The 26458-nt window shown below is 34.5% G+C and overlaps 1 protein-coding gene across 6 annotated transcripts in view; it reads left to right on the top strand.

The window, feature by feature from the left end:
* Nucleotides 1-26458, top strand: part of DGKB (diacylglycerol kinase beta) — a 648769-nt gene that overhangs the window by 311841 nt on the left and 310470 nt on the right. For all 6 annotated transcript variants that reach the window (XM_060156129.1, XM_060156127.1, XM_060156125.1 and 3 more), the window contains one exon: nucleotides 16777-16841. In XM_060156129.1, coding sequence (XP_060012112.1) covers nucleotides 16777-16841 — 65 coding nt within the window. The remainder of the gene's footprint in view (nucleotides 1-16776; nucleotides 16842-26458) is intronic.

Genomic DNA, 26458 nt, shown 5'->3' with positions numbered 1-26458 from the left:
CACAGCCCAGTTTTACCCAGTTAGAACCATATCCCTTGGGTAGGTATACAGTTCTAGGAAAGGAATATTTTATAGAAAAAAAGATGAAATCTACCTAAGGAACTTTCCTATGTGATGACAGATAGATAGGAAGGAGAAGGTGGAGGGACAGGAGTAGGAAAGAGGAAAGAGAATGAAACGTAGTGCAATACTCTTCAATGAGTTTTTCCCCTAAGACAGACCAAATAAAAACATAATGCTGTCACTTTCAAATACCTTACTGAGATCAACCAACCAAATTAGTATCATCATTTTTCAGATATAAAGAACATAATCTTATTTGGAAATAATTCCTGTAATAAAGCTAGAATCATTTTGGAAGCAATTGGCCTTTAGAGACAGCGGACTACATGACTATAAACTATATGTATGTGTGTGTGTGTATATATATATGTATGTATGGCTACTCCAACTTGATGACTTATGATAGGTTATACAAACTGATGAGCCCTTCAGTATTTTTTTTATCATCGTATTTACCTTATAAATTTAAATAGGATAAAGACTATATACTTGCACCTTGTACTAATGCTTGGTGCATCATTGGGACTGCTGGCATTCATTGACTTTGTGAATGTTTTATAGAGAGCCTTACTTTTATACTTTTTCCATGAAAATCATACTAGTTCTCTTTTTGGTTTTGTTAAACTACTTATCTCCCAGCATCACTGTTGTCCTCCAGGGGACTCCCGCCACCTCCTGTTTTACACGCAGGCTTACTTCCACCCTCATCTCTAACAACTACTCTCTTCCCTACTTACAGACAGTAAATAAAAATCCTGTTGTTTTCAAACTTTCAGTACCCCTCTTCCTTCGTGTCCACCTCAGCTCCTTCTCCTGCCCATTTCACTACATCTTCCTTCACCCCGTCTCACTCCAATTTTCTTGTTGCACTCATATCAACTTGGTCATTCTCACCTGCAGTTTAATGACTGGTAATCATACACCAGGTGTCAAATTAGATTTATTTTGCTAAAGCAAGAATTATTCCTTATTTGAGATATTATGGAAATGGTCCCTGTCTTTTGTCCTTATGCTGTAACATCATGTGCAGTATTCCACGTTCTCATGCCCTGGGGTCCTGACCTGATATCATTGACTCTGGTCCTATCCTACACCTTAACTGTGAAACAAGGGTTGACTTCTTTCTTGTCGGTCATGGGGAGGGTATCTTCCTATTATACTAACTCATATTCCCCTCTGTAGTCCCTTCTGACTCCATCTGAACCCTCTGAAAGGGAATATCTAGGGTTTCCCTTTCCAGGACTGCTCTGTAACACTACAGTACCTCTTGAGAAGTTCAGGTTTACATCAGGTTTTAGGCACGTTGATTTTCTCTACTAGAGTAATTTAATCAGGGCATCACCAAAACTATGAAAGTTGATTTAAATATTCCTGTGCTACTAAGGTATCAACTTCTGTGTCTTTATTATATAAACTGCACACCTTTTCTTTAGTTCTCATCTTAGGCTCTATAGAAAGAGAGCTCCTGATCTAATGATTAGCTATTACTAAAAGTGTTATTAATTGGGCTTTCAAGGATTTTTATTGAAGTACAGTTGATTTACAATGTTGTGTTAGTTTCGGGTGTACAGCAAAGTGATTCAGTTATATGTAATATATATATATATTCTTTTACAGATTCCTTTCCCTTATAGGTTATTACAAACTATTGTGCTATGCAGTAGGTCCTTGTTGGTTATCTATTTTATGTATAGTAGTGTGTATATGTTAATCCCAAACTCCTAATTTATCCCTGCCTCCTTTCCCCTTTGGTAACTATTTTTTTGTTTTCTCTGTGGGTCTATGTCTGTTTTGTATATAAGGTCATTTGCATCATTTTTGTTTTGCATTTTTGAGTGTTTTATTTCTATCAAACTGGATAAAATGTGTGTATTTCTCAGACAGAAAAGACATGTTGAGGTAGAAATGTACCTTTCAACTATTCATGGGTACACAAGTACACTGGGGAGATTGTAAAAGTGCAGATTGTGATTCAGTAGGTCTGGTGGGCCTGAGTTCTATTTTATTCACAAGCTCATTTTTTACTAGTGATGCCACAGTCTCTGATTCATTAACCACAATTGTGAATAGCAGAGACATAATTATAAAGGTAAAAATTCATATTTAACTTTGAACTTAAAGTGTTTTATGGATTTTACACGTTTAATAGAATAGTAAGCACAGCAGCAACAATCATTTGTGATATTTACTGTGGACTGTGTATCTTTTTTTATTTTTTTAACATCTTTATTGGAGTATAATTGCTTTACAATGGTGTGTTAGTTTCTGCTTTATAACAAAGTGAATCAGTTATACATATACATATGTTCCCATATCTCTTCCCTCTTGCGTCTCCCTTCCTCCCACTGTTCCTATCCCACCCCGCTAGGTGGTCACAAAGCACCGAGCTGATCTCCCTGTGCTATGCGGCTGCTTCCCACTAGCTATCTGTTTTACGTTTGGTAGTGTATATATGTCCATGCCACTCTCTCACTTTGTCACAGCTTACCCTTCCCCCTCCCCATATCCTCAAGTCCATTCTCTAGTAGGTCTGTGTCTTTATTCCCATCTTACCCCTAGGTTCTTCATGACCCTTTTTTTCCCCTTAGATTCCATATATATATATGTTAGCATACGGTGTTTGTCTTTCTCTTTCTGACCTACTTCGCTCTGTATGACAGACTCTAGGTCCATCCACCTCACTACAAGTAATTCAATTTCGTTTCTTTTTATGGCTGAGTAATATTCCATTGTATATATGTGCCACATCTTCTTTATCCATTCATCTGTTGATGGACACTTAGGTTGCTTCCATGTCCTGGCTATTGTAAATAGAGCATCATTTTTTTAGATTCCATATGTAAGCAATATCATATGATATTTGTCTTTCTCTGTCTGACTTACTTCACTTAGTAAGATAATCTCTGGGTCCATCCATGTTGCTACAGATAGCATTATTTAATTCTTTTTGATGGCTGAGTAATATTCCATTGTATAAATATACCACATCTTCTTTATTCATTCATCTGTCGATGGACATTTAGATGCTTTCATGTCTTGGGTGTTGTAAATAGTGCTGCAGTGAACATTGGGGGGTGCATGTATCTTTTCGAATTATGGTGTTCATGGATTTTTCAAGATCTCCTTACATCATTTCCTGTTAGGAATCAAACTGAAATTATAAAAGCAATCATTTGGATTACACTTCAGTCACCAATTATGTTGTCTATACTGTTTACTAAATTTGAGATTTCTTGGCCTTCAAATTTAGGAATTTTTAACCGAAAGAAGCACTTTGAGAGAAATTTAGTTTTTTTTTTCTTTCAGTTAAAAACCAGTCAGGAATTGGAGGTAAAAACCAGTCAGGAATTGGCGAAGTAAAACAAAATTATATATAAGGGAGCATTTTGACCATAGAAATCATACAGTTGTGATACTAGTAAGTGTATAGTAAGTTTATTATTCTTTCTACAAATTTGTTCACAGAATTTAAGGTTAATATGAACTGTTCTAGAAGTTTTCTGGCACTGCTAATCCCATATGTTGTGTGTGACAAAGAGCAGGATCAGGACTTGTGATTTAAGTGCTCTTCTTGGCTTGTGTCTCTCTATTCCCTATAGTCAAATCTTCTTTCCAGTGACCTGAACTAGTCTGTCTGGTTTCATGAGCTCTTCTGCTCTGTAAACAGGAGGAATTTTCAGTAAGATTGTTAAAATTTAGGTGAAATCTTCTCATTTTACTACATAATTTTAGGTATGGGTGTTCTGTTTTGGAATTTAAACTCGGACTAATCATTGGTACTTTTTCTTTCACTCTTGTCAAAATCTCTTACAATTTTAACAGATTTTTATTTATAGGAGATGAAAAATATAATACTTACATTCCGGTAATGTTTATCAAAGATAATTTTAAATAGCTTTGGCTTTTTGGAATAAAATGGCAATCTAGGAAGTTGAGTACAATAAAATGCTTAGGAATAGTTATAATAATGAACTGTAATTTCATGCACAGAATTCCTGAAATTCACTTATAGGGGAACACTATAGACTCTTCTACCACCTTTTATCCTTATTGACCATATTCCAGACCTGTATTGGCTTTGTTTAATCTACTTTGCTCATCTAGGTTATGAGCAGTGTTTGAGGTTAATTCTATATTTAAAATTCTAAGGTTCTATTTCTTCTCAAAATATGAAAAGTGAGATTATGAAACAGAAGGAAACTGCTAGGGACAGGCCTGTTTTTTGGAGCAAAAATGAAAGATAATAGTTTAACATGATTCAAGAGGAAAGGAATGAAAAATCCTAAGAAAACTAGGAAACACCACAACATAGCAGTCTGGAGTCATTCAGTGTAGAGTGAACAGCCCTTCACCCAAAGTCTGTGATATTTAATAGGTTGACCCTAGCCATTAGGAGTAGCTTAAAGGTGATGCTATATATCAATTTCAATGAGATAAAATATTAAATTAATCTATAAGTTAAATTTACATATTTCATAAAATACTTTTTAATCCCAAATTAATAAAGTTTAAAAGTCTAGTGTATAACATATGGTGGTAATATATTTATGTGGAATACATCATTCTTTGATAAAGCCAGAAAATTTGATAAAGCCAGGCATGTGACTTTTTAAAATAAGAAAGTTCAGTGTTTATTTTCAGGTACCATGTAATACTGTTTTATTTAATTAATCCAAAATTTTATATATCATTTTGTAATCATGTGTATATTATATACATACATATATAGACACAATTTATACTTTATAGTCCAATGGACATCTTAGTTGTCAATTATTTTTTATATATTTGGTGCTTATGCTTCTTAGACTTTTCTGTTCTTATACATAGTTTTCCATTCTGCTGTAAGCACTGAATCTTTAGGACCAAGTCCTCCATTCTGGATTGCTTGTGTGCCTCTCTAGATTCTCTCTCTGCCTTCCTCCATCTTTCTGCTTGAGCAGTGTCCTGTACAGACATCAGATACCTCTTGCCCTCTTCCTTCTGATTTGCTTGGCCAGTTGCGAGCCCCAGGGGGAGATGGAAGGGAGGAAAATACGGTTAGTGTATTTATATTTCTGCTTACCTCAATGAAAACTCACCTGCAACTGGATGTCTTTTTCTTTCAAGGCCATCTTTTCCAGGTAACTCTCTTCTTCTGGGTCTGGCAACTGCCTCCTCACATTGTCTGAAGGACTTAAGTGTGGTAACAGCTTACATTTACTTATCCCAGTATTCTGCATGAGGCTGTTAGTTTTCCAAAGACTTTTTGATAATCATTTAATGAGAATAAACTTTCCTTCATTTAGGATAAATGTACCTTGTCAGATTAGTGTATATCATCTCTTTTTTGATGGAATACTGATGATGTACTTTCTTTCAATGTAAAGCTGCCATTTCCCCAAGGGTCTCTTCATAAATGGGAGACAGAGTGGAAAGACGCTGAAGTGGGAATGGGCCTCATCTCACTTATAATTCCAAGTCTCACCTCCCTCTGCAACAGGGTCACCTGGAGTGGCATGACTCTCTCCAACTTCATTAAATAATTGGGGAAAAGAAAAGAAAACTAAAGAGTATTATAAAATTTGAATGCAATAATTTAAGCTAAATGCTAAATTTAACATTTGTCATCATCCAAGAGAAAGTAATTTAAAGAAATTTCTTAATTTAAAAAATTAAGTAATTCACGAGAAGCCAGCTCAAAGTGAAAAGTTTTTGCAAAAGTCTCCCATTGAAAACTCTGCTTTTGAATCTGTGTCTACCATTTAGCAAATCCTGTATCCTACCCCAAGGACTGACTTTATTCTAAGACCTTTCTTCTTGCTCTCAGTCATGTATATCTCTAAGTCTGAGTTTTTAATTCTAGAAAAATGCCCTGGTTGTCCCAGGAATGTAATCCAAAGCTAACTAACAGAGGTCCACAATGGGTTCCATCTAAAGTACTCACAGCAGGGTAAGTTGCAGATACACATCTTGATGTCTTTGAGTTCCTTTGGAATCACATACACGTATGCACATGCACACACCTACATACTAAAAACCAGTTCTGAGACAGTAAATGCAATCTAATAGAGAAAAGTCCACCTGTTTCCACTGATACTCAAGTTCAGAAGAAACTTACCACCCCTCACGTCTTTGAACCCCAACTCCTTAAGTCATTGCAGCTCAGGATGGTATGCATTTCCATTGATTGTTCTTCTGTTTCCTTCAGTACTTCTCATTTTTTTCTGTGGGACTTGCAATGGTAGGTTTTTTTTCCCCTTGATATTTGTAACTGTTGTTGTCGTGAATGGGATAATTTTCCCTTACTTTGTTTTAATGTAGTTAGTTCTACTAATTTTATATGCTATTCGTATATGTGTATAACTCTTTAAACTCTTAACTTACGTGGATTTCAAATGAGTCCTTTGGATTTTCTATATAGGGCATTATGTCATCTATAAATAATTACAGTTTTTCTCTTTCTTCGTAATACTTACACCTTTTCTTATTTTTTCCTTGACCTATTGCATTTCTAAAGACCTCCAATGCAATGTTAATAAATACTAATCAGGGTTTTCTAAGGTTGAATTCTTTCTTGTCCAAGCAAGAGATTCTGCTTGTCTAAGATTTTTCTGTTTGACTGTTTCATCCCGTTGTATGTATTTGACATACAGAATTTGTTATGCCTATTTTAATCTTCTCATATGCCTTTTTGCTTTTTGCTAAATTACAGGTTCCAAACATCATGTTAAATATAAAAAATAATGCAATTAGAATTGAGAATAAAAATAACTGGATTCAGACAAAATTAAAATATTGTTAGATAATGCTTTTCTCAAAAAAACTGTAGGAATAGACGATGTATTAGTTTCCTATGCCTGCTGTAAGAAATTACCCCAGACTTGTGGCTTAAAACAGCAGATATTTATTCTCTCACAATTCGAGAGACTAGAAGTCCAAATTTAATATCCTTGGGCAGAAATCAAGGTGTCAACAGGTTTGTGCTCCTTCTGGAGGCTGTAGAGGAGAATACATTCCTTGCCACTTGCAGCTTCTGGTAGCTGCCAGCATTCCTTGACTTGTGCTTGTATCACTCCAGTTTCTGCCTCATCCTCTTCGGTCTGTAAAATCTCTCTCTGTCTCTGTCTCACGAGAACACTTGTAAGGGCATTTAGGTCCCACCTGGATAATTCAGAATAATCTCCTCTTTTCGTGATCCTTAGTTGAATCACATTTGCAAAAAGTTTACCATATAAGGTAACATTTCTAGGTTCCAAGGATTAGTGACAGATATATTTAGGGGTTACCATTCATCCCACTACTGTCTGCGTTCTGACCCCAAAAGATTCAATTCTGTCCCACTTGCAAAATGTTTTCACATCATCTGAGGATCTCCAATGTCTCAATCTGTTATATTATCAACTCAAGTCAAAAGTCTTATCTGAATATCATCACCTCAGAGTCCCAAATCCTATCTTTTAAATCATCAAAATCAGTTATAGGTGAGACTCAGTATTATGCATTCCGAGGAAAAATTGTGAACTTGTAAAACTAGAAAACAAGTTATCTGCTTTAAACAGTGATGAAACAAGCATAGTATAACAGTTAGTCATTCCTACTCTAAAAGAAAGAAAGAATAAGATAGAAAGGAGTCACCGGCCCCAAGCAATGTTAATACTTGACTTGATCACATCTGCAAAAACTTTACAAGGTTCCAAGGATTAGGTTTTGATACCTTTGGGGGGCCACCATTCAGCCCACTGCAGATGACATCGTGAAAAATATTAACTTACATATAAAGAGAAAACCTAAATAGATCATAGAAATTTGAAAAAATTGTCATAATGTTGCTTCCAAAAACCACCAGGCCAGCGATTCACAAATGATTCTTTAAAACCTTCAAAGAACAAATCCTATGCACTATTAACTATTCTGAACCATAAAAATGGGAACCTTCTGATTCCCTTTATTAAGCCAACACAATAAATATCAATATCTGACAAAATCTGCCTATGAAACAATCCCATTTGTAGCTATTGGTGTAATTTTCTTAAATAATATATTAACAGAGAGGACACTATGTAATTCGCACATTCAGGTAAAGATTGTCAGGAGAGCAAAGATTGTTTATTGCAGATGGTAAATATATTATGGGACTCTAATCTCATATTTAAAATTTCAAAATCTAACCTTGGAAAACATGTTCTTTGTAGTGTTAACTTATCTTTCTTTAAGTCAGTATTCATATGTACTAGTACAGAAATATGTGAATTTTACAGTGTGTTGTTCCCTCTGGGTTTGTTATTTAATGTGTCACATATGCACAGGATAGTCTTTTTAAAGTCCACAGAGTTTTAAATAGCAAAGCACAGCTGTCTCTAGGTACTTCATCCAATGCACATAGGAATTTATTTAATTTACTATATCAATAAACCAAAAGAGAAAATCATGTGAATCTTAAAATGATAACTATATTTCTATAGTAATAAGAGCTAACATTTATTTCCTTGCTTTATACATGCCAGATGCTGTTTTAGCTATCTTCCCGGTATTAGAACATCACATCTTCATAATAAAGCAGGTACTATTAGTATCACTCCTATTTTAAAGGTAGGAAATTAGAAACACTGATATCCTGAGAAACTTTTCAAGGTCAAAGATCCGTTAATTTTAGAGCCAGGTCTTGAACCCAGACATTTTAACTCCAGAGTCCAAGTTCTTAACCTCTCTGCTTTGCACATTGTCAGTCAGTATCTGGTGGTCATTTTAATCATTTGTCCATTCATTCAGTCAATCACAATTTGAGTGCTTGGTCTTTCCTAGGCTAGTAATATGATATGATATCTAGTTCTGTGATATGGCAATGAATAAAACATGTCATGTCCTCATAGAGCTTACATAACCTTACACAAAGCTTAAGAGGAGAAGATGATTAAAAAGCTGCAAAAGAAAAATACATAGCATGTCAGATTGTGTTAACATGCTGTATGTTAAGATGGTAATGGGTATGGAAAAATATATCAAGAAAGGGAGACAAACTCTTAATAAAATATAACTAGATGAATCATTTCCAAGCCTGATAAAAACTTAATTTCTCAAAAGTAAAGCATTTTTTTTACATCTTTATTGGAGTATAATTGCTTTACAATGGTGTGTTGGTTTCTGCTTTATAACAAAGTGAAGTTATACATATACTTATGTTCCCATATCTCTGCCCTCTTGCGTCTCCCTCCCTCCCACCCTCCCTATCCCACCCCTCCAGCGGTCACAAAGTACCGAGCTGATCTCCCTGTGCTATGCGAAAGCCAGCATTTTGATTAATAATAATATACTGCATATAGTCTCATTAAATTAAATCTGCAAAAGCATACCAGCATTTCCATTTGGTATTGTTCTGCATGTACTACATAAAGCAATTAGATAAGAAAAAAAGACTTAGAGATGGAAATGTTTGAACAGAGCCAGAGCATGTATCATTATTTATAGATGATAGGACTGTATTCCCAGAAAAATATGAATCAATTGAAAGGAACCATAAAATAACAGAATTATAAGGTTTAAAAGATTAATAATAATCAAAATGTTTTCTGGGCTTCCCTGGTGGCGCAGTGGTTGAGGGTCCGCCTGCCGATGCAGGGGACACGGGTTCGTGCCCCGGTCCGGGAAGATCCCACGTGCCGCGGAGTGGCTAGGCCCGTGAGCCATGGCCGCCGAGCCTGCTCGTCCGGAGCCTGTGCTCCGCAACGGGAGGGGCCGCGGCAGTGAGAGGCCCGTGTACCGCGCAAAAAAAAAAAAAAAATGTTTTCTATATAAAACATAGCCGGTTAAAAAGATAAAATAAGAAAGGGGTATATTACAGTAGATACAAAAGTAAGATACATATGTATGAAATTAACATAAATAAATACATTGGACTTAATATGAAGGAAACTTTGGAGCCTACTAAGAATCATATGAGAAAACATAGTAAGCAGGAAAATATATATTTTAAAAGATAGGACCTGATACTATAAAATATCCCAGTTCTCCCAAAATTTATCAAATCAGATCTAATTGCAATACCAAAGGATTTTGGCTGGGTATTCATAGCAAGGTAATTTGAATAAAAATGATGTCACATTTTACCAGAAAGTACAAATCTTCTATATAACCATAAAATTTTTTAAAAGAGTAAAATAAATGGGGAATGTGACACTTGCCCTTCCAGATATGAAAATTGATTACAAAACTACATTTAAAATAGTTTAGTATACTGGTTCAGAGTAACAGAGATGCAGAGATGGAAATTTATTATGTAATAAATTGTGTCTTTCAAACAGAGGGAAAAGTAAATTATTCAAAAACCCTATTAATATACATAATATGTATTTTGGAAAAAATTCGGCAAGATTTCTACTTAACTCTTATGCCAAAATAATACAAAATGATTCAAATATTATACTGCAAAATATGAAGTCATAAAGGCCAAAACATACAAAAAGTAGTAGTATTCCTAATTCTGGAGAAAAGAAAGATGTTTCTAAGCATGACTCAAAGCTCAGAAAGAAACTGTTGATATATCTGAAATAAAAACATTTAAAACTCTACAAGGTACAACAAAGTAAAAAAACAAACTTGTAAAATATTTGCAATGCATGACTTTGTCTACACTAGTAAAAAGCATAAAATGCCTGGGTTCTAGAGGCAGTTTCCTGTATTCAACTGTTAATTCCACAACCTCTTCCTGTATGGTCTAGAATGATTCTAAGATCCATAATCCTCAGTTTTCTCATTCATAGCACATAGGTAACAATAGATAGCTCATAAAAATTTTTATGAGGTTAAATGAAACACTACATGTAAAGCTTTTAAAACAGTGCTTTAACAGTAGTAAATATTTAATTATTATTCATTGTTATCATTATGGTTATTAATATAAATAAATGTTTCCTTAATGTACACAGACAAAATGGATAATGTACTTGAATAGGTAGTCCACATAAGAATAAATATGAACAAAGCATATGAAAAGATAGTCAATTTCAATCAACAATAATGAAAATTTATTTAAACAATTGTGACATACCTTTTAGCCCGTCAAATTCAGAAATTGATAAACTTAATGATAACCAGTCATCTTAGACACTACTAGTGGGAATATGTTAACTTTTTGGAGAATAATTTTTCACTCTATAATAAAATGTAATATTTACATACACTTTTAGCCAGGAATTCCACTTGAGTATTTGTTGTAAAGAAATATTGACAGAGCTGCATAAAGGTTGTATAGAATTTGGTATCAAAATATTAAACAACATCAAATTTGGTAGCAAAATATTAAACCCAAACCACTACCGGTAGGAAAATAGCTACATAAATAATGGCACATCCATTAAAGGGAAGAGGTTCCTGACATTAAAAACTTCAGGAAAATACCAGTTTACTGATATAACAAGATGTCTGAGCTTTATTTATAAGTGAAAAAAACGCCAGTTTCAGCACAGTTTGTATAATATAAACCTATTTTTGTAAATATACATATGTGCATATATATTTTCATACATGTATACTTTATATATAGACAGTTTTCAAAATGATGCATGAGAAAGGGTCTTGGTTATTATCTCTAGGAATTAAAATTGGGGAAATGTGAGACTCACTTTTCATTTCATATACTTTTATATATATTGAATTTTTTAACATTACTTTTATTTAAAGTATAGTTTAACCAAAGAAAAAGATCATAATCAATTTGAGAGCTCAGAGTTCTTCAAGGGAGACCCTAAGCACATATTCTCTGAATATCTTTTGGAGGAATTTAATAGAAAAAAAAATTCTTTGAAACCCTTGAGGTTGTGCGTGGGGTGAGTGTGGGGTTGAATGCACAAATTGACTTCCAGAGACTGCTCATTGCTATTTTGGAATTGTTGAACAGCATAAATGAGAAAATATACTAAAAGCTGTGAAGATGAATCAATTGGGATGGAACTGGGAACATTTATTAAGTCTGTACCAGAACTTTCATATCGTATAGTTTCATCAGAATTGGCAGACCTCTCTGCCGAAGCAGATGGTGCTGACTCATAAGGGTTAAGGTTCCAAGAAAGGATACCACTGCATATTTATTAGGATGGTAAAATTAAAACGACTGTCAAGAGTTGGTGTAGATGTGGAGTGTTGGTAAAGATGTGGAGTAACTGGAACTCTCATACTTTACTAGTAGGAATGCAAAATGGTACAAGTACTTTGAAAAATTATGTGGCAGTTTCTTATAAAGTTAAATATACACATACCATGTAACTCAGCGGTCTCATTCCTAAGTGTTTACCCAAAAGACATAATCACACATGTCTACAAAAAGAATTGTGCTGAAAAGTTCATAGCAGCTTTATACATAAAAGCCAAATGTCAGCAACTAATGAATAAACAGATTGTGGTATACTTATTTAATAGAGTACTACTTAGCAATAAAAAGGGACAAACCACTGACACTGGAACAAATGGCTGAATCTCAAAAGCATTATAGTAAGTGAAAGAAGCCAGACATAAGAGAGTACTTTTAAATTCCATTTATAGGAAATATTAGAAAAGGCAAACTATAATGACAGCAGATCAGTGATTTTTAAAGGTGGAGGAGTGTTTGTGTGTGTGTATATATATATATACATACACGCATACATATACATATACGTGTGTGTGTGTTTGTGTGTATATAAATGCAAAGGGCCTTAGGGAACTTTTGGGGGTGATGGAAATTTTCTATATCATGATTGTGAAAGTGGTTATTGATACCTCTGTCTAACATTTAATTGTACACTTAAAATTGCTTTATTGTATGTAAATAATACCTCAAAAATTCAGTAGGAAATCTTTAAAAATATTCAACAAATAAAACACCACAAACTTCAGCTTTTGAAGCTCCTTAGCAAATTGCAATTATTAAAGGAAAAAAAGCTCACACACAGGAAGACGTTGTGATTTATCCATCCAAAAGTAAGGAGGAACTGAACTATTTCAAGAAATCAATGAAAATTCATTCACCTAGCATACAAGGTTCAGTTTTAAATTCTGTGATTGCATTTTGGAATAACTCTTGATAATACTTATTTGTAATTGGCTAGATTTATATTCTATCCTAAAATGGAATGAATTGAGAAGATATTTAATTTGGTATAATAATAATACAGTTTCCAGAAATACAAATTATTTGGCAAGTTTTGTAAAAATATTTGTCAGATAAAGTTTCTTTAAATGGATTAAAAAATATAGTACCTATGACGTATTTAGGCAAATATATTTTACACTTTAAGAAAAAGATTAGTATTGATAATGTCCTCCTCTTAGTAGAATTCGCTGTATATAGGTATCTAGCACTTTTATTTTCTCAATTTAAAATGTTATGATCCACAGAAAATAATGAAGTTTTTCAAATTAATAACTTAAAATGCAATTTGGGGGATTTAGGGTAAGTTTATTTTAAAAAAACAATGATAAGCCCTTACAGGAAAAGAAAAAAATCAGTCTTTAGAAAAATACCAGTGCAGAGTATTAAAGGCAGATGTGGCTAAGAAGCTGATTCTCTGATATATGTATACCTGTGTGTGTGTGTGTCTATACACACACACGCACGCACATATTTGCATGTATATAAAGTAACATACAAATTACTACACAGACTACTTTGAAAATGAACATAATGGGATTTATTTTTTTTTACTTTAATAAAGATGGATATGTTTTAGTTTTAGATCTGATTTTATTTTTTAAATTAAAACGAAAGTATAAATTCAGGAAATAATAAAACCAAATTGAGAGTCAGTAAATACATCTTTCATATTTATGCAATTCAACTCTTTTTTAGCACCCTCTTTTTACTTTAAGTAACATTCTAGTATGGATATAGAATATATGAACACCCCAGCTATAACAGAACACTACTGCAATTGCTATACAGAATAATCTCAGAAAATCTCACTACAATACTATAAAGGGGTACCAGTATCCTCTTTTAAAGGTAGGAAGCTGTGACTCATGGTAAATAAGCAATTTGCTCACAGTCACAAGTCTTGGAAGTGAAAGTCTGTCCAAATTCAAAGTTTATCCGTTCTAGGATATGAAAGTGATGCCAATTTAATTTCTGTTTCCTACAAACTGCAGTGCATAGAGACCGAAAGTGCAAAGTTTATGTAAAAAACCAACATTACTTTAGCTTTTTCTTGTTTGGTCTCTTTTTAGAGACCCATTAGTGCCCCTGAAATATGGCTGCTGGATAAGTTTGCAGGGTTTGGCAGTTCTCTTTCAAGCCTCTTGGGGTTATGCCAAAAGGACAGGGTCCCATGGGAATTTGGTCTGAATTTTCATCCAAATGAACACCTGCTGTCATTGTTCCTTATCCATCCTGTAGTCAGCAAGGCCAGCTCTCTCTTTGTGGGTGGGACCCATTCAACACACGGAAAAGGCATACCAGTGTTCCTCACGAGTTTTTATTTTTCCCCTCTCTTTCCTACATGATTCTTTGCCGGAGTGTTTTGGAGATAGAGGAGCGAAGGTTAAGTTTATCTTTGGCCATTTGGTGTTCTGTATTTCTGGGAATTTAGGCAGTTATAGTCTAGTCTACATAAATGGTCTTCTTTTGATACTCTCTCTTTCCTCCTTCCTCCTCTCTTTTCCTTTCTCCCTCTCTCTGTACTATTTGTGTTGCTTTGGAAAGGAAGAGATCTGTTTATTGCAAAAGTGTATGCTTATAAAGCAAATTATCTGACACAATCTGCTTTTAAAAGTTTCAGTGCTATAACTTATGGAAACAAATAATTCAAGCAGAGGTAAATTCAATGATAGTCTCCCTGTGGATAACTAATATTGATCATTCATTCTTAGTCCTTGATTCATATTTCTTTACTTTTTGCTTAACTGGTCTGTTGGATGTATGCATTTAATTATAAGGTATTCCAGATTGATTTTGAACCAGATTAGGGATAAAGTCAAAATAAGTGATTTTTAAAATTAATGATAATGCCACATAATATACCATACTCAGATTTTTTCTATAATTTCGTACCACAGTAAGACAAGTGCACATTCTCAAAAAAGTATATTTATGACTTATTAGTGAGAATTTTTTAAAAAGGAAGAAACTGTGTGACTGGGTTTTAGAGCTGTTGAACGAATAGACGTGAACACCTTGATATTCTTACTTAGCAAACCAGGAAATTGACCACACATATATAACAGAGTTATATCTTAGGATATCAAACCATAGAATTTTTAAATAACTTTTTTTATTTTACAAGTGTTGTTTCAGTATGCACCTATCTATACTTTTGTGTCCTTTACACATGGATTAATTCAATTACTCAATTTTTAGAGGATAAAATTGTACAGAAAAAACTAGAGTTCTATCACAGCTCTATCTTGCAGGGAAAAGCAGCTCTCGGTCTGCCATCTGCAGCGGGCATTGGTCCCTCTCTTGTTGTGCCTCATGCTTTGTTATGCATGAGTAAGCACATTAGCCTTTTCATTTCATTCATTAGACTTTTAATCCTTGATTAGTGTTTTCAGGATTCTCTCAAATACACAACTTCTTTATTTCCTTTGTGTTTGGTTTTTCTTTTTCTTTTATCTCTACTATGAAACGAAATTAACCGTTAATCTCTAAAATAGCCCCATTTCCTTTGAGATTACTGGTAAATATATTAGTTTCTCATTGGAGTGATTAATCATGTGTAGATGAAGCATGGGAAATTATCTCCCTGCTTGGAATAACAGGGCCAACTATTAAAAGTCAGCAAGAACAGTCTGTACTTGAAAAGCCTGAATCAAAGTACTCTACCAATCTTACACGTTGTGTGATTCTGTATCATAGAAACTCTGAATGAATTTCCTAAAAGGGAGAAACATCCATTAGGGTGCAGAACTGGTGCATTTGAGGTCTCAGAGTTCAGTTACACTTGTTCCCAATTCTCCAAAAATAAATTTTTCCCTTTGTTGTTTTTCTCCATTAAGCAAGATATGTCAGAAAGTAGCTTGTGGAATGAACAGTTAATAATTACACATCCAGTACACTCTTAGCCAACTTTGAAGCCACATATTATACTTACCTTTACTAGATATGCACCCTCAAATGATACTTTTACCCATAATTAATCTCAAAGGACTAGGAGCTTCTCCACCTGATCATTTCTCCACTTAAACCATTCTTCTAGTTTTTGTGTAACAATATTTTCAACTACTTTTTGACATTTATGTTCATATGAACTATCTTAAACATACTTTAAGCATGAGGCCAAAACCAATTATTAAAGGAGATATATAAATTAAATAGAAATCAGGGCTTCCCTGGTGGCGCAGTGGTTGAGAGTCCGCCTGCCGATGCAGGGGACACGGGTTCGTGCCCTGGTCCAGGAAGATCCCACATGCCGGGGAGCAGCTAGGCCCGTGAGCCATGGCCGCGAGGCCTGCGCGTCCGCAACAGGAGAGGTCACAGCAGTGAGAGGCCCGCGTACTGCCAAAAAAAAAAAATAATAATAATTAAATAGAAATCAATTCCTAGAAGTAAATATGAAAAGTAACCAATGGTGACTAAATCACACTTGCATGGAATTTATGTGGATTACACATTTCTGCCTAATAGCAGAATATCTTCTTTGCAATGACATTGTTTAGGAAAAGTTAATTTAAAATATTAATCTTCAATTTTTTCTCTTTTAATTGTTATTTCCACAACATAATAGGATCATAAACTGTTTTATTTTTCATTTCTGTTTCTCTTCTTAGGATGCTTCCATTGCTCACAGATTCCACATCATGAGAGAAAAACACCCAGAAAAATTCAATAGTAGGTAAGATAACATTTTAATTATGGTTGCTGTTGATGAACTATGTCGTAAAAAAGATCACTATATGGTATAAAGCACTTTACATATAATGACTGAATAAGGCTTGGTGTATGTGTAAATATTAAGACAAAAGTGTTCATTTTTCTTGTTCGGTTTTAGTGAGGTTATAATGAGGAATACAGTGTGGTCATATCTAACTAAGCCCATTCTTATGTGCTGAGAAGAAAGATTTCAAGTGTAAGGTGAAAATAGTACCTTATTAAGATATACTGGAAGTCTTTACATGGCTAAGTATATGAGGAGCGATCATCCTAAATCCGAAGGAAAAACATGAGGCTCTGATTTGATCATGGTGAGTAACTGTACATTACGTAGGTATCATGTAAGACCGTTAATCTTTGTACTATCAGTCCTATATGGGCCTCAGCTAAATGGAAAATAAACCAGAGAAATATCAATGCTGACAAAAACTACTTTTAAAGACTTTGTCTTCACAGTGAAAAAGGCTTGAAAACCAAAATAGGCAGAAATTATTTCCTCTAAAATGTAGGTGTTGACTTTTTTCTGATACTCAGGGAAGTAGAGAAAGCTTTGGCTTTGTTATCTTCCCCATTTCTAGAAGGAAATATGGCTATCTCCACCCCACTAGCCAGGAAAGATTGGGCAGAAGCAGTGAATCATCTTTTGCTTCAGTTATACGCATTTCTACTCTGTTCATTTCACAGAGGTACAAAATCATAATCAGCATTTATATAGAGTTATTTAAGTGCTTTATATATTACTGTTCAAAGTCAATATGGTCTCTGTATTTGGCTAGATTGACATTGTACCATAAACGTTACAGAACACATAAGACAACTGCTCCTGGAAATTCTTATGTTTATTTCAGTTTTGTCATACACTAGTAGATTGACATAGTTTTCCTCCATGTAGTTTCATAATAAATAAATGCTGTTGAAATGTATTTTTAAATCTGTTTTAGATTTTTCTTAACTGTAGACTTTAGTGTACTACTTTATACAAGAATCATCATATTAAATAGTTTCATGGTTAGTGAGACCCTATCTGATTTTTCATTATATTGATCTATTTAAATGTTTTAGCAAGACATATGAAAACATATTTGTAAAATGTGCCTTAGGTATTGCCTTAATGATAAATCATGATGCTGTGGTTTGCTCTTTCTTTCATAGTTCAGACATCTATGATTTTTGTTTTAAGGAAAATGGAAAAAGTGTATAAAGAATATGTGTATGTGCACATAATATCTTTAGAAGGATTCACAAAAATCTTTTAACTTTGGTTTCTTCTGGAAAAGAGAACCAAGTGCTTGGGATGGATACTGAATTTTTATTGTACTGTTTGAATTTTATGCCACGTATATTACAAAATGAAAAGTCAAAAGTAATTTCATTAAAATTTTGCACCTGTTTTTTTATATCTAGAATAGACACTTTCATTTTACAAGATTTAATTTTATTTCATGAAGTCTATGAAAAAAATTGATGTAACAATGAAATTATATTCACTTTGTAGTATATTTCAGCACTTGATGACCCATCTTGAATGTTCTGGAAATGAACATATTTATTAATGCACATAAAGCCATATTATAGAATCAACTATCCTATGCTTACCCCAGTACCATTCTGTGAAGCATTCATGTGTTGATATTAAAATAGGTTTCTAGCAAAAAAAAAAAAACGCTATTTGAAAAATGCTGCATGCAGTGTGACCCACCAGGAGTTTTACAGTTTAAAAGCCCATTAAAGGAATTAAGAAATGCTTAAGGGGGAAAATTTTTGTCCCAAACTTATTCAGCAGAGGGAGGAGAGAAGAGAGAAGGAGGGAGGGGAGAAAACGAGAGAAAGAGAGACATGGGGGAGGGAGGGATGTATCAGTATGTTTAGGTGATGCTCAAATTTGACAGCCTATATTTAAGAATGCCAGTATTTATGATCCTCCCTCAAGTATAAAAGGTAATCAGTTCTGTTCTCCAGAATAATTTTAATTCTTTTTAATAAGACTTCTGTTATTTACATATATCTATTTAAGTTTTTATTTTCAACTGCAGTACTAATTTATGACATTGCTCACTGCCCAACATGTGGTTAGATGCCATTTACTACTAATGTGTTTCCTAATGTGTTTATATACCCCGATGAATTTATAAGATGTAAAATTACATCTTATTGAAACTTACTTGTAAATTTAAGTCACAAGTAAATCTTGCTTATATACTTTAAGGGGGATATTTCATTTGGAACAGTAATAACATAGAAAACACCTTCTAGATTGTTATAGGTCACATGTTTCTGTTGTGAGTTCAAAGAATGCCAGGTATATCAGTGGATGCTCGGTAAATTATTGCCAACTGTTTTTTAAGATAACAATCGGCCCTAAATTTATATACATCACCAAGTTAATTATCCATATACATTTCAATCTGTACTTTTGTAGGTTGTCTTCACTCAGAGTTACAAGCATTTAGGTAATTCTCTAAACTGCAATACAGCATATTCAGATTATGAAAATGGTCTCATAAATTTCTATGAGGAAGACATGCCAAGCTTGTGCACAAGCAGTTTCATACTTAAAAGGACAGGTTTCCAGATTACAACATTGAGACAGGTTCGGCTATAGCACTTTCATATTTTCAGGAATTTGCAAATGGATTTTTTTAAGTACTCCGAATAATGGTGTTTCAGATCAGATCTCTTGTCACAATAAATCACACGCCATTAATATTATCCTCTAGCATGCTCACCTTGAAATTCATTTATATTTTAAAGAACGTGATGTTTCTAACATTATCTTAAGGAAATTAATTACCAAAATATATAGTTCTGCTCTCTATGCTTCTTATGACAGAAATTGAAAGAACTGGGAAAGATAATGATTTTTCCGGTGGTGCTTAAGAGAGTGCTAGTTGAGAGGTTTATATCATATTCTTTTCCAAATTTCTACGTAAATCTAAGTTAACTGTTAAAAGGAAATATGCTGTTCAACTTTCTAAACTTTAAGGTAGTCTTCAAACTGAATTTAAATAAATATTTCTGTTGTTTTAAGCTGGAAAAAATAATTCTTAAAGTATCTATGCTACTATTTAAAACCATTTATTACATAATATTGGTATTTAAAATATTTATATAACTTGACTATTACTATTTACCATCACACTGATGCTCATAATTCAAATATATTACACCTTTCCGGGTTTTATTTAGTAAAAGCATTTTAAGTTCTTGCTTTTTTTAAAAAAAGATATTAACAATTGTACATAAACACACTATAATATCTATCTATTAACATTATAATTATGAAGGGTTATAATAATTTTGGAGAAAATGTAAAATGGTTGAATTCCATGTGTAAATCTGTGTATCATTGACAAGGACTTATAGGTAATATGCAGAATGGAACTAAGTATAGAAAAAGTATCGGTGGTTTACAAAGATTTTTTAATATAGTCATAGCTTGTTTTTAAAGAACCAATTCAAATTCTTAATACACAACACTTAATACACCTGCTAGCAAACACTGAGGGTTAGCAATATTGCACAAAGATACTACTTCATTGTCACATTGATCACTTAAAACGATCTGGTCGGGCTTCCCTGGTGGCGCAGTGGTTGAGGGTCCGCCTGCCGATGCAGGGGACACGGGTTCGTGCCCCGGTAGGAAGGTCCCACATGCCGCGGAGTGGCTGGGCCCGTGAGCCATAGCCGCTGAGCCTGCGCATCCGGAGCCTGTGCTCCGCAGCCGGGAGAGGCCGCGGCAGTGAGAGGCACGCGTAGTGCAAAAAAAAAAAAAAAAAAAAAACCCCAAAAAACTATCTGGTCTCTAACTCCCTGAATGACACAAAGATCGTTTTCTTAGCCCCCTGTTCAAGAGGTATGTGCCTTATTTCTGTACTACTTTCAGCTTTTTTTGTGAAGACATCTACAACTAGAAAACTGAAACAGATATGTAAATTTAAATAAGGCAGTTTAACTCAGAATCTAGGTAGTGATATAAGATATGCCAGAGGGCCTTGCCTTCTAAATGTGTGAGAAGAAACAAAACTGAAAAATTGGTGTTCCAGACTGATAATTTGATGTTACTATATTAATAAAAGCTAATTTTGAAAAGATTCTGTGCTCTGCACATTACTCAAGAAATTAAATTAGTCTACATGAATTTAGAAAATGTGCCTATGCCTTTAAGATGACACTCATTCTGTGGAATGATTCTTGTTTTTTTTTCTGACAATAGGCTTTAAGATCATGGAATGAGACTCTCTTTGGGACGTTAGTATCTACACAGTGCATGGTATATAATGAGCACTCAATAGATACTTGCTAAATGTATTCATTACATTATTTATTAGTAAGTGGTATATTTGTTTCAAAATATCTTACTATTTTTATAGTTTGTGCTTTTTATATTGCCAAAAAAGATAATAGAAAGAGAGTTGAAATATGCCTAGAATGAGTCTTGATCCTCAATAACTATTCTTTTAGGTACTAAAAGGTTTTTTGGTATTCTTGGTTTTTTTTTTTTTTTTTTTTTTTTTTTTGCTGTACGTGGGCCTCTCACCGTTGTGGCCTCTCCCGCTACGGAGTACAGGCTCCGGACGCGCAGGACGCGCAGGCCCAGCGGCCAAGGCTCACGGGCCCAGCCGCTCCGCGGCACGTGGGATCCCCCCGGACCGGGGCACGAACCCGCGTCCCCTGCATTGGCAGGCGGACTCCCAAGCACTGCGCCACCAGGGAAGCCCTGGTATTCTTGTATTTAATATCCAAGGACTCCAGCCAGCAGTGTTAACAAACAAAAATTTTACAATATAAATCCCTGAGCTCTGTGAATGCCTTGCTAATGAATGCTTACTTATTGATTTGTTTTAGCACTTGTATTATCAACTTTATCAGTTAGCAATAATTCTTAATGATTATTAATTATTAGTCAAAACAGGTCACAATATATTCTTACAATTCAACAAAATAAATGTTCAAATCTTCACAAGCAGTGTTTAAATTCTGTGTGGCATTTTATTTTAGGCATTTGACCTCACTTTTGCATCCATCAGTCAAGACAACTTCATTATTGTATAGTGAAGCATTTTTTTCTATTTAAAAATGTAAATTATGTTTCATTGTAAACTTCCACATTTGTAAATGGTACCATCTTTTATAAACCAACTAGGGAAATGGCACTCTTGATATTAAAAGTTTAAACATCTGTCTTGTTAAATAAAATCTCTATTCATTAGAATTGTTCACATTGTACAGGGACCTTTTAGACAAAATTACATAGTCATGAGACTCCCATGAGCTAAGGCATTTTTTATTTCTTTATTTTCTGTGTACGTACCCAACTTTGGTCTATTTTTAAAAATGAAACTTACTCATTTTTCATTATCACTTAGCATGACTACTCAATTATATCCTTTTTTTTCTTTTTTTTTTTTTTTTTTGCGCTACGCGGGCCTCTCACTGTTGTGGTCTCTCCCGTTGCGGAGCACAGGCTCCGGACACACAGGCCCAGCGGCCATGGCTCACGGGCCCAGCCGCTCCGCGGCATGTGGGATCTTCCCGGACCGGGGCACGAACCCGTGTTCCCTGCATCGGCAGGCGGACTCTCAACCACTGCACCACCAGGGAAGCCCTTCCAATTATATCCTTTAAATAACGTTTCTTGAATTTTTTTGTGTAAGCGTTATTAAGTCAGCTTTTCCAGATGATGAAACTATTATCCTCATATAAGCCATATAGTGTGTAGATAAATAGATGGGTAGATAATATATAGATTTATACATGTGTGTACATATATATATATGTGTGATGCATATTTATTTATTTGTGTATGTATATGCTACATACATTTTCTGTGAGTTTCAGCTTTTCATATTATCATATTTATGTAAGCTTTTCATAATATGTATTCTTGCTACAATATAGTTCTAATATAAGACCTTTAAAATAATTTACTAACTATGCTATTCTCTCCATATAGTTTCATTTGTATGTTGAGACTCATTTAAATATGTCTGATCTGAGCAGATGAAAATATGGTTAAGTGAGTTAGAGCTGTGTGCACATTGATGCAAGGGATTCAGTTCACCTGAATCTTTCTGCATTATTTCCTGGTATCACTGAACCATAATCCTCACTTTTATGTCCGAGCTGTTCAAAATCATGTTTGTAAGATAGTTCTTTGGAATAGAGTGCGTGAGAACTGGAGGGTAAATTAGGAAGAGATTCAGTAACTTTTCTTCGTTCTTTACCTCTCACTCCGCCTTTTCTTCATTCTCTCCAGATTTCTTATTCCTGCTCTCTTGTTTTCTTTCCTTTATTTTTGACACTGCAGGGGAGTAACAAAAGGATCAGTGAAGGTCCTGAAGTTTGGATAAAACATTGCTGTCTCCTATTGATTTGGTTGATTATTCTGCAGACATTTAATGAGTTCTTTTTAAATGATGGGCATCCAGCTAGACCCTGTATTTTTTGACTCTCTAAGGCAAATGAGGAAAATGAATTTGGGGTTACATATAAACCTTAGATGGTTACAGGTTCTGCAGAAGAATGTAAACTGAAAGAAAAGTCTACATTGTAACAGTACAGATGGGTATTTTCTGGGACTCCTAAGTTAAGGTGAGCATTGAGCTCTAAAGGGTATATGTTGAAGTAAGGGTTGCTTATATATTCTCTGATTTAGTTGAAGAAGAAACATTTATTTCTAGTTTTTGTTTGCAAGATACTTACATTTTATTAGTATCATCTCCATGCAAATATTCTAAATTTTTTCTTCCTTGATTTTGCCTTTCTATTCCCAGGATTTGTGTTTTTGCTTTACATGAATTTGCAAGTGTTTTTGCAAAAATTTTATACACATACACACCCACTTCCTAGGATACCAAATTAAAAAACAAGATTTGTGAAGTAACAGTAGTTAATTCAGAAATGTCCGAAAAATCACAACTGAATAATCCAAGATATACAGTGTTTTCTTATAGGGAAGGGTACTAAACAGAAGGCAGTTTAAGAAAAAAATTTCTGCTCATTATTATAGGTCCTGTGCCTACATGGAAACTTACAGGAAATAATTATCAAATTAAAAGTAAATTATTTCTTGTTTATTATAAGCTGACAGCAAATATATATATATATAATATATAAATTTATACATATTATAGATATATAGATATATAATTTCAAGTAGTCCTTAATGAATTATCACTTTTAAGGGAAAAACCAACTTAGCCAGCAGTTAAAGCTGCTGTTTCTAAAAACCCTGTCCTCAATTTACCAAGTGTTTTTGTGTTGAAAACACTGAAGCTTCTGTTTCCTTTGTGTTCAGACCTACTCCCTGGCTTAGCATTAGTCTCTCTAACTGTAACAAGAACCAGGTGTGCTCTGGGGGCTGAGGGGATCCACTAAAGTAATTAGACAGTGGACAGCTGACTTTGGGGAATGAGCCTGTAACACTGACCAGTGTGAACAGCAGAAATGTTTTTTCCTTTGATTTTGTAGATAATCTAGAGGCTAGCATTTGTAATTCGTTAGAGTTCAGTTGTTACATTCTTTAGTATAAAGTTAGTTCCATATAAGTTAGTTAATTTGATATGAAGTGTAAATGCCTAATTTATAGTATCTAGATGCTTTACGATTTATTCCATCAATAATGTAAGCATTTTGGGTTCTTCTAGAATAAAATCTGTTGATTCTTGTTAGAAATTATCCCTGGCGTGGAACCTTGAGGACCTTTATTATACCACTTCTATATAGGATATATTAAGTATAAAGTAAGTCTATCTTGAACTCTTTCCAAAGAGGTTAATCACCTCATTATAAGGTAATTTTACCTGGAAAGTAATCCTCTGGCATGGCTAATTGGAACTGATTAGGTGCTCTCCATTGTTTCTTGCTCCACCTAAGCATTAGTTACTAATGCTTTTCCTTTTCGAATACACGTTCTTATAAGGATGTGTTCAGCATTATTTTCTGACTGAATATAATAATTCTAAAATATTAACTTTGAATGGTAGGTTTACTTTTTAAAAACAGGCTTCCTCACATACATTTTTCTTTGAAGAGAAAGATAATATTCTTGAATATGCAGCATTTTGAAGTTTATATTTTCTGCTTTGTATTTCTACATGAGCAGTGTTTTCACAAAGTAGGGAATCTTATTTAAGCCACCCTCATAATTCTGTGTAGTAGCCCTAAAATATGAAGAAAATATTTCCTTAATGGGTAAATTTCTGAGGAGACTTAGAAAGTAGAAATACAAAATCTTGATTTATTATGAATTTTTAAGTTTAATATCTTAAAAATCTCTTCCTCCCCACCTCAGCTTCTAGCAAGAAAAATAGCAGACATGCTATAACTTTATTGTATTTTTAAAGATTTTATTTGACAAACACTTATAAGGGGCCAAAAATACGCTAATTGCCAAGGTATTCCCTTTACTATTGCTCCATAGCAAGCTTTCTGCCACCATATAATGAGTTCAGTTTCTTCCCCTCTCCCATAGCATTGTTCCTGCATTGTTCAAGCCCTCACTAGCAGTATCCTAAGGCTCGGCAGTGTCCTCCTGTCTCTTCCAGGTTCTTCTCACCCTTCAGTTCCAAAGCAAATGTCACATGTTTTCTGTTTTTGTTGTGGCGGCCATTCACTTCCACATATCAAAATCTGTTTTGCTTACTATTGCTAAATAATGAACTACTTGAGGGCTTGGCAATGTAAAACGATCATTTTATTACATGCATAGCTTCTGTGGGTCAGCAGTTCAAACAGGGTGAAGCAAGGATGGCTTGTCTTTGCTTCATCATGTCTGGGCCTCCAGCTGGGAAGACTCGCTGGTTGGAAGTTATTTGATAGCTAGTGGATGGAATCTTGGTTACTCTCAGGTCTGGTGGCTGATGCTGGACTAAAAAGTCCAAGAATCTACCTTTGCAATCTGGAGACCCAGGAAGGCAGTGGTGTAATTCAGTCTGAGTCCAAAGGCCTAAGAACCAGGGGAGCAGATGGTGTTAATCTCAGTTGGAAGGTCAGATGTCCCAGTTCAGTCGGTGAGGCAGGGGAAAGGGGGCAGATTCCTCCTTCATCTGCCTTTTATTCTATTCAGACCCTTCACAGTATGGGTGATGCCTACCCACACTGGGGAGGGTAATTTACTTTACTGAGTCCAACAATTCAAATGCTAATCTCATCCAGAAACACTCTCACAAACACACCTAGAAATAATGTTTAATTTGAGCACCCTGTAGCCAAATTGTCACGTAAAATCAACTATCACAAGTACCTACAAAATGGCTTCTCCATGCGGCCTAGGCATTTTCAAAGTGTGGTGGCCTAGGATAGCCAGACTTCTGACGTGGCAGCTCAGGCCTCTAAAAGTTAGTATCCTGAGAGAACAGGGAAAAGCTCTATGGCATTTTCTTCACTTAGCTTTGGAAGTCACAGAGTTTCATATTCACTGTACTTTTTATTGATTGAAGTGGTCAAAAGCTCACTCAGATTCAAAGGGAGGGGATATAGATATCACTTTTCAATCGGAGGACTGTTAAAACATGTTCTGTAACGTTCACAGAGGGGATTCAATGATGAATAATACTAGGTTCTTGTTTCAAAGGAGCT

The sequence above is a fragment of the Lagenorhynchus albirostris genome, chromosome 8 (assembly GCF_949774975.1).
Source record: "Lagenorhynchus albirostris chromosome 8, mLagAlb1.1, whole genome shotgun sequence".
In the NCBI taxonomy this organism is placed as follows: domain Eukaryota; kingdom Metazoa; phylum Chordata; class Mammalia; order Artiodactyla; family Delphinidae; genus Lagenorhynchus; species Lagenorhynchus albirostris.
Note: the sequence above shows the minus strand (reverse complement) of the source record. Positions and strands in the feature narration are given on the sequence as shown.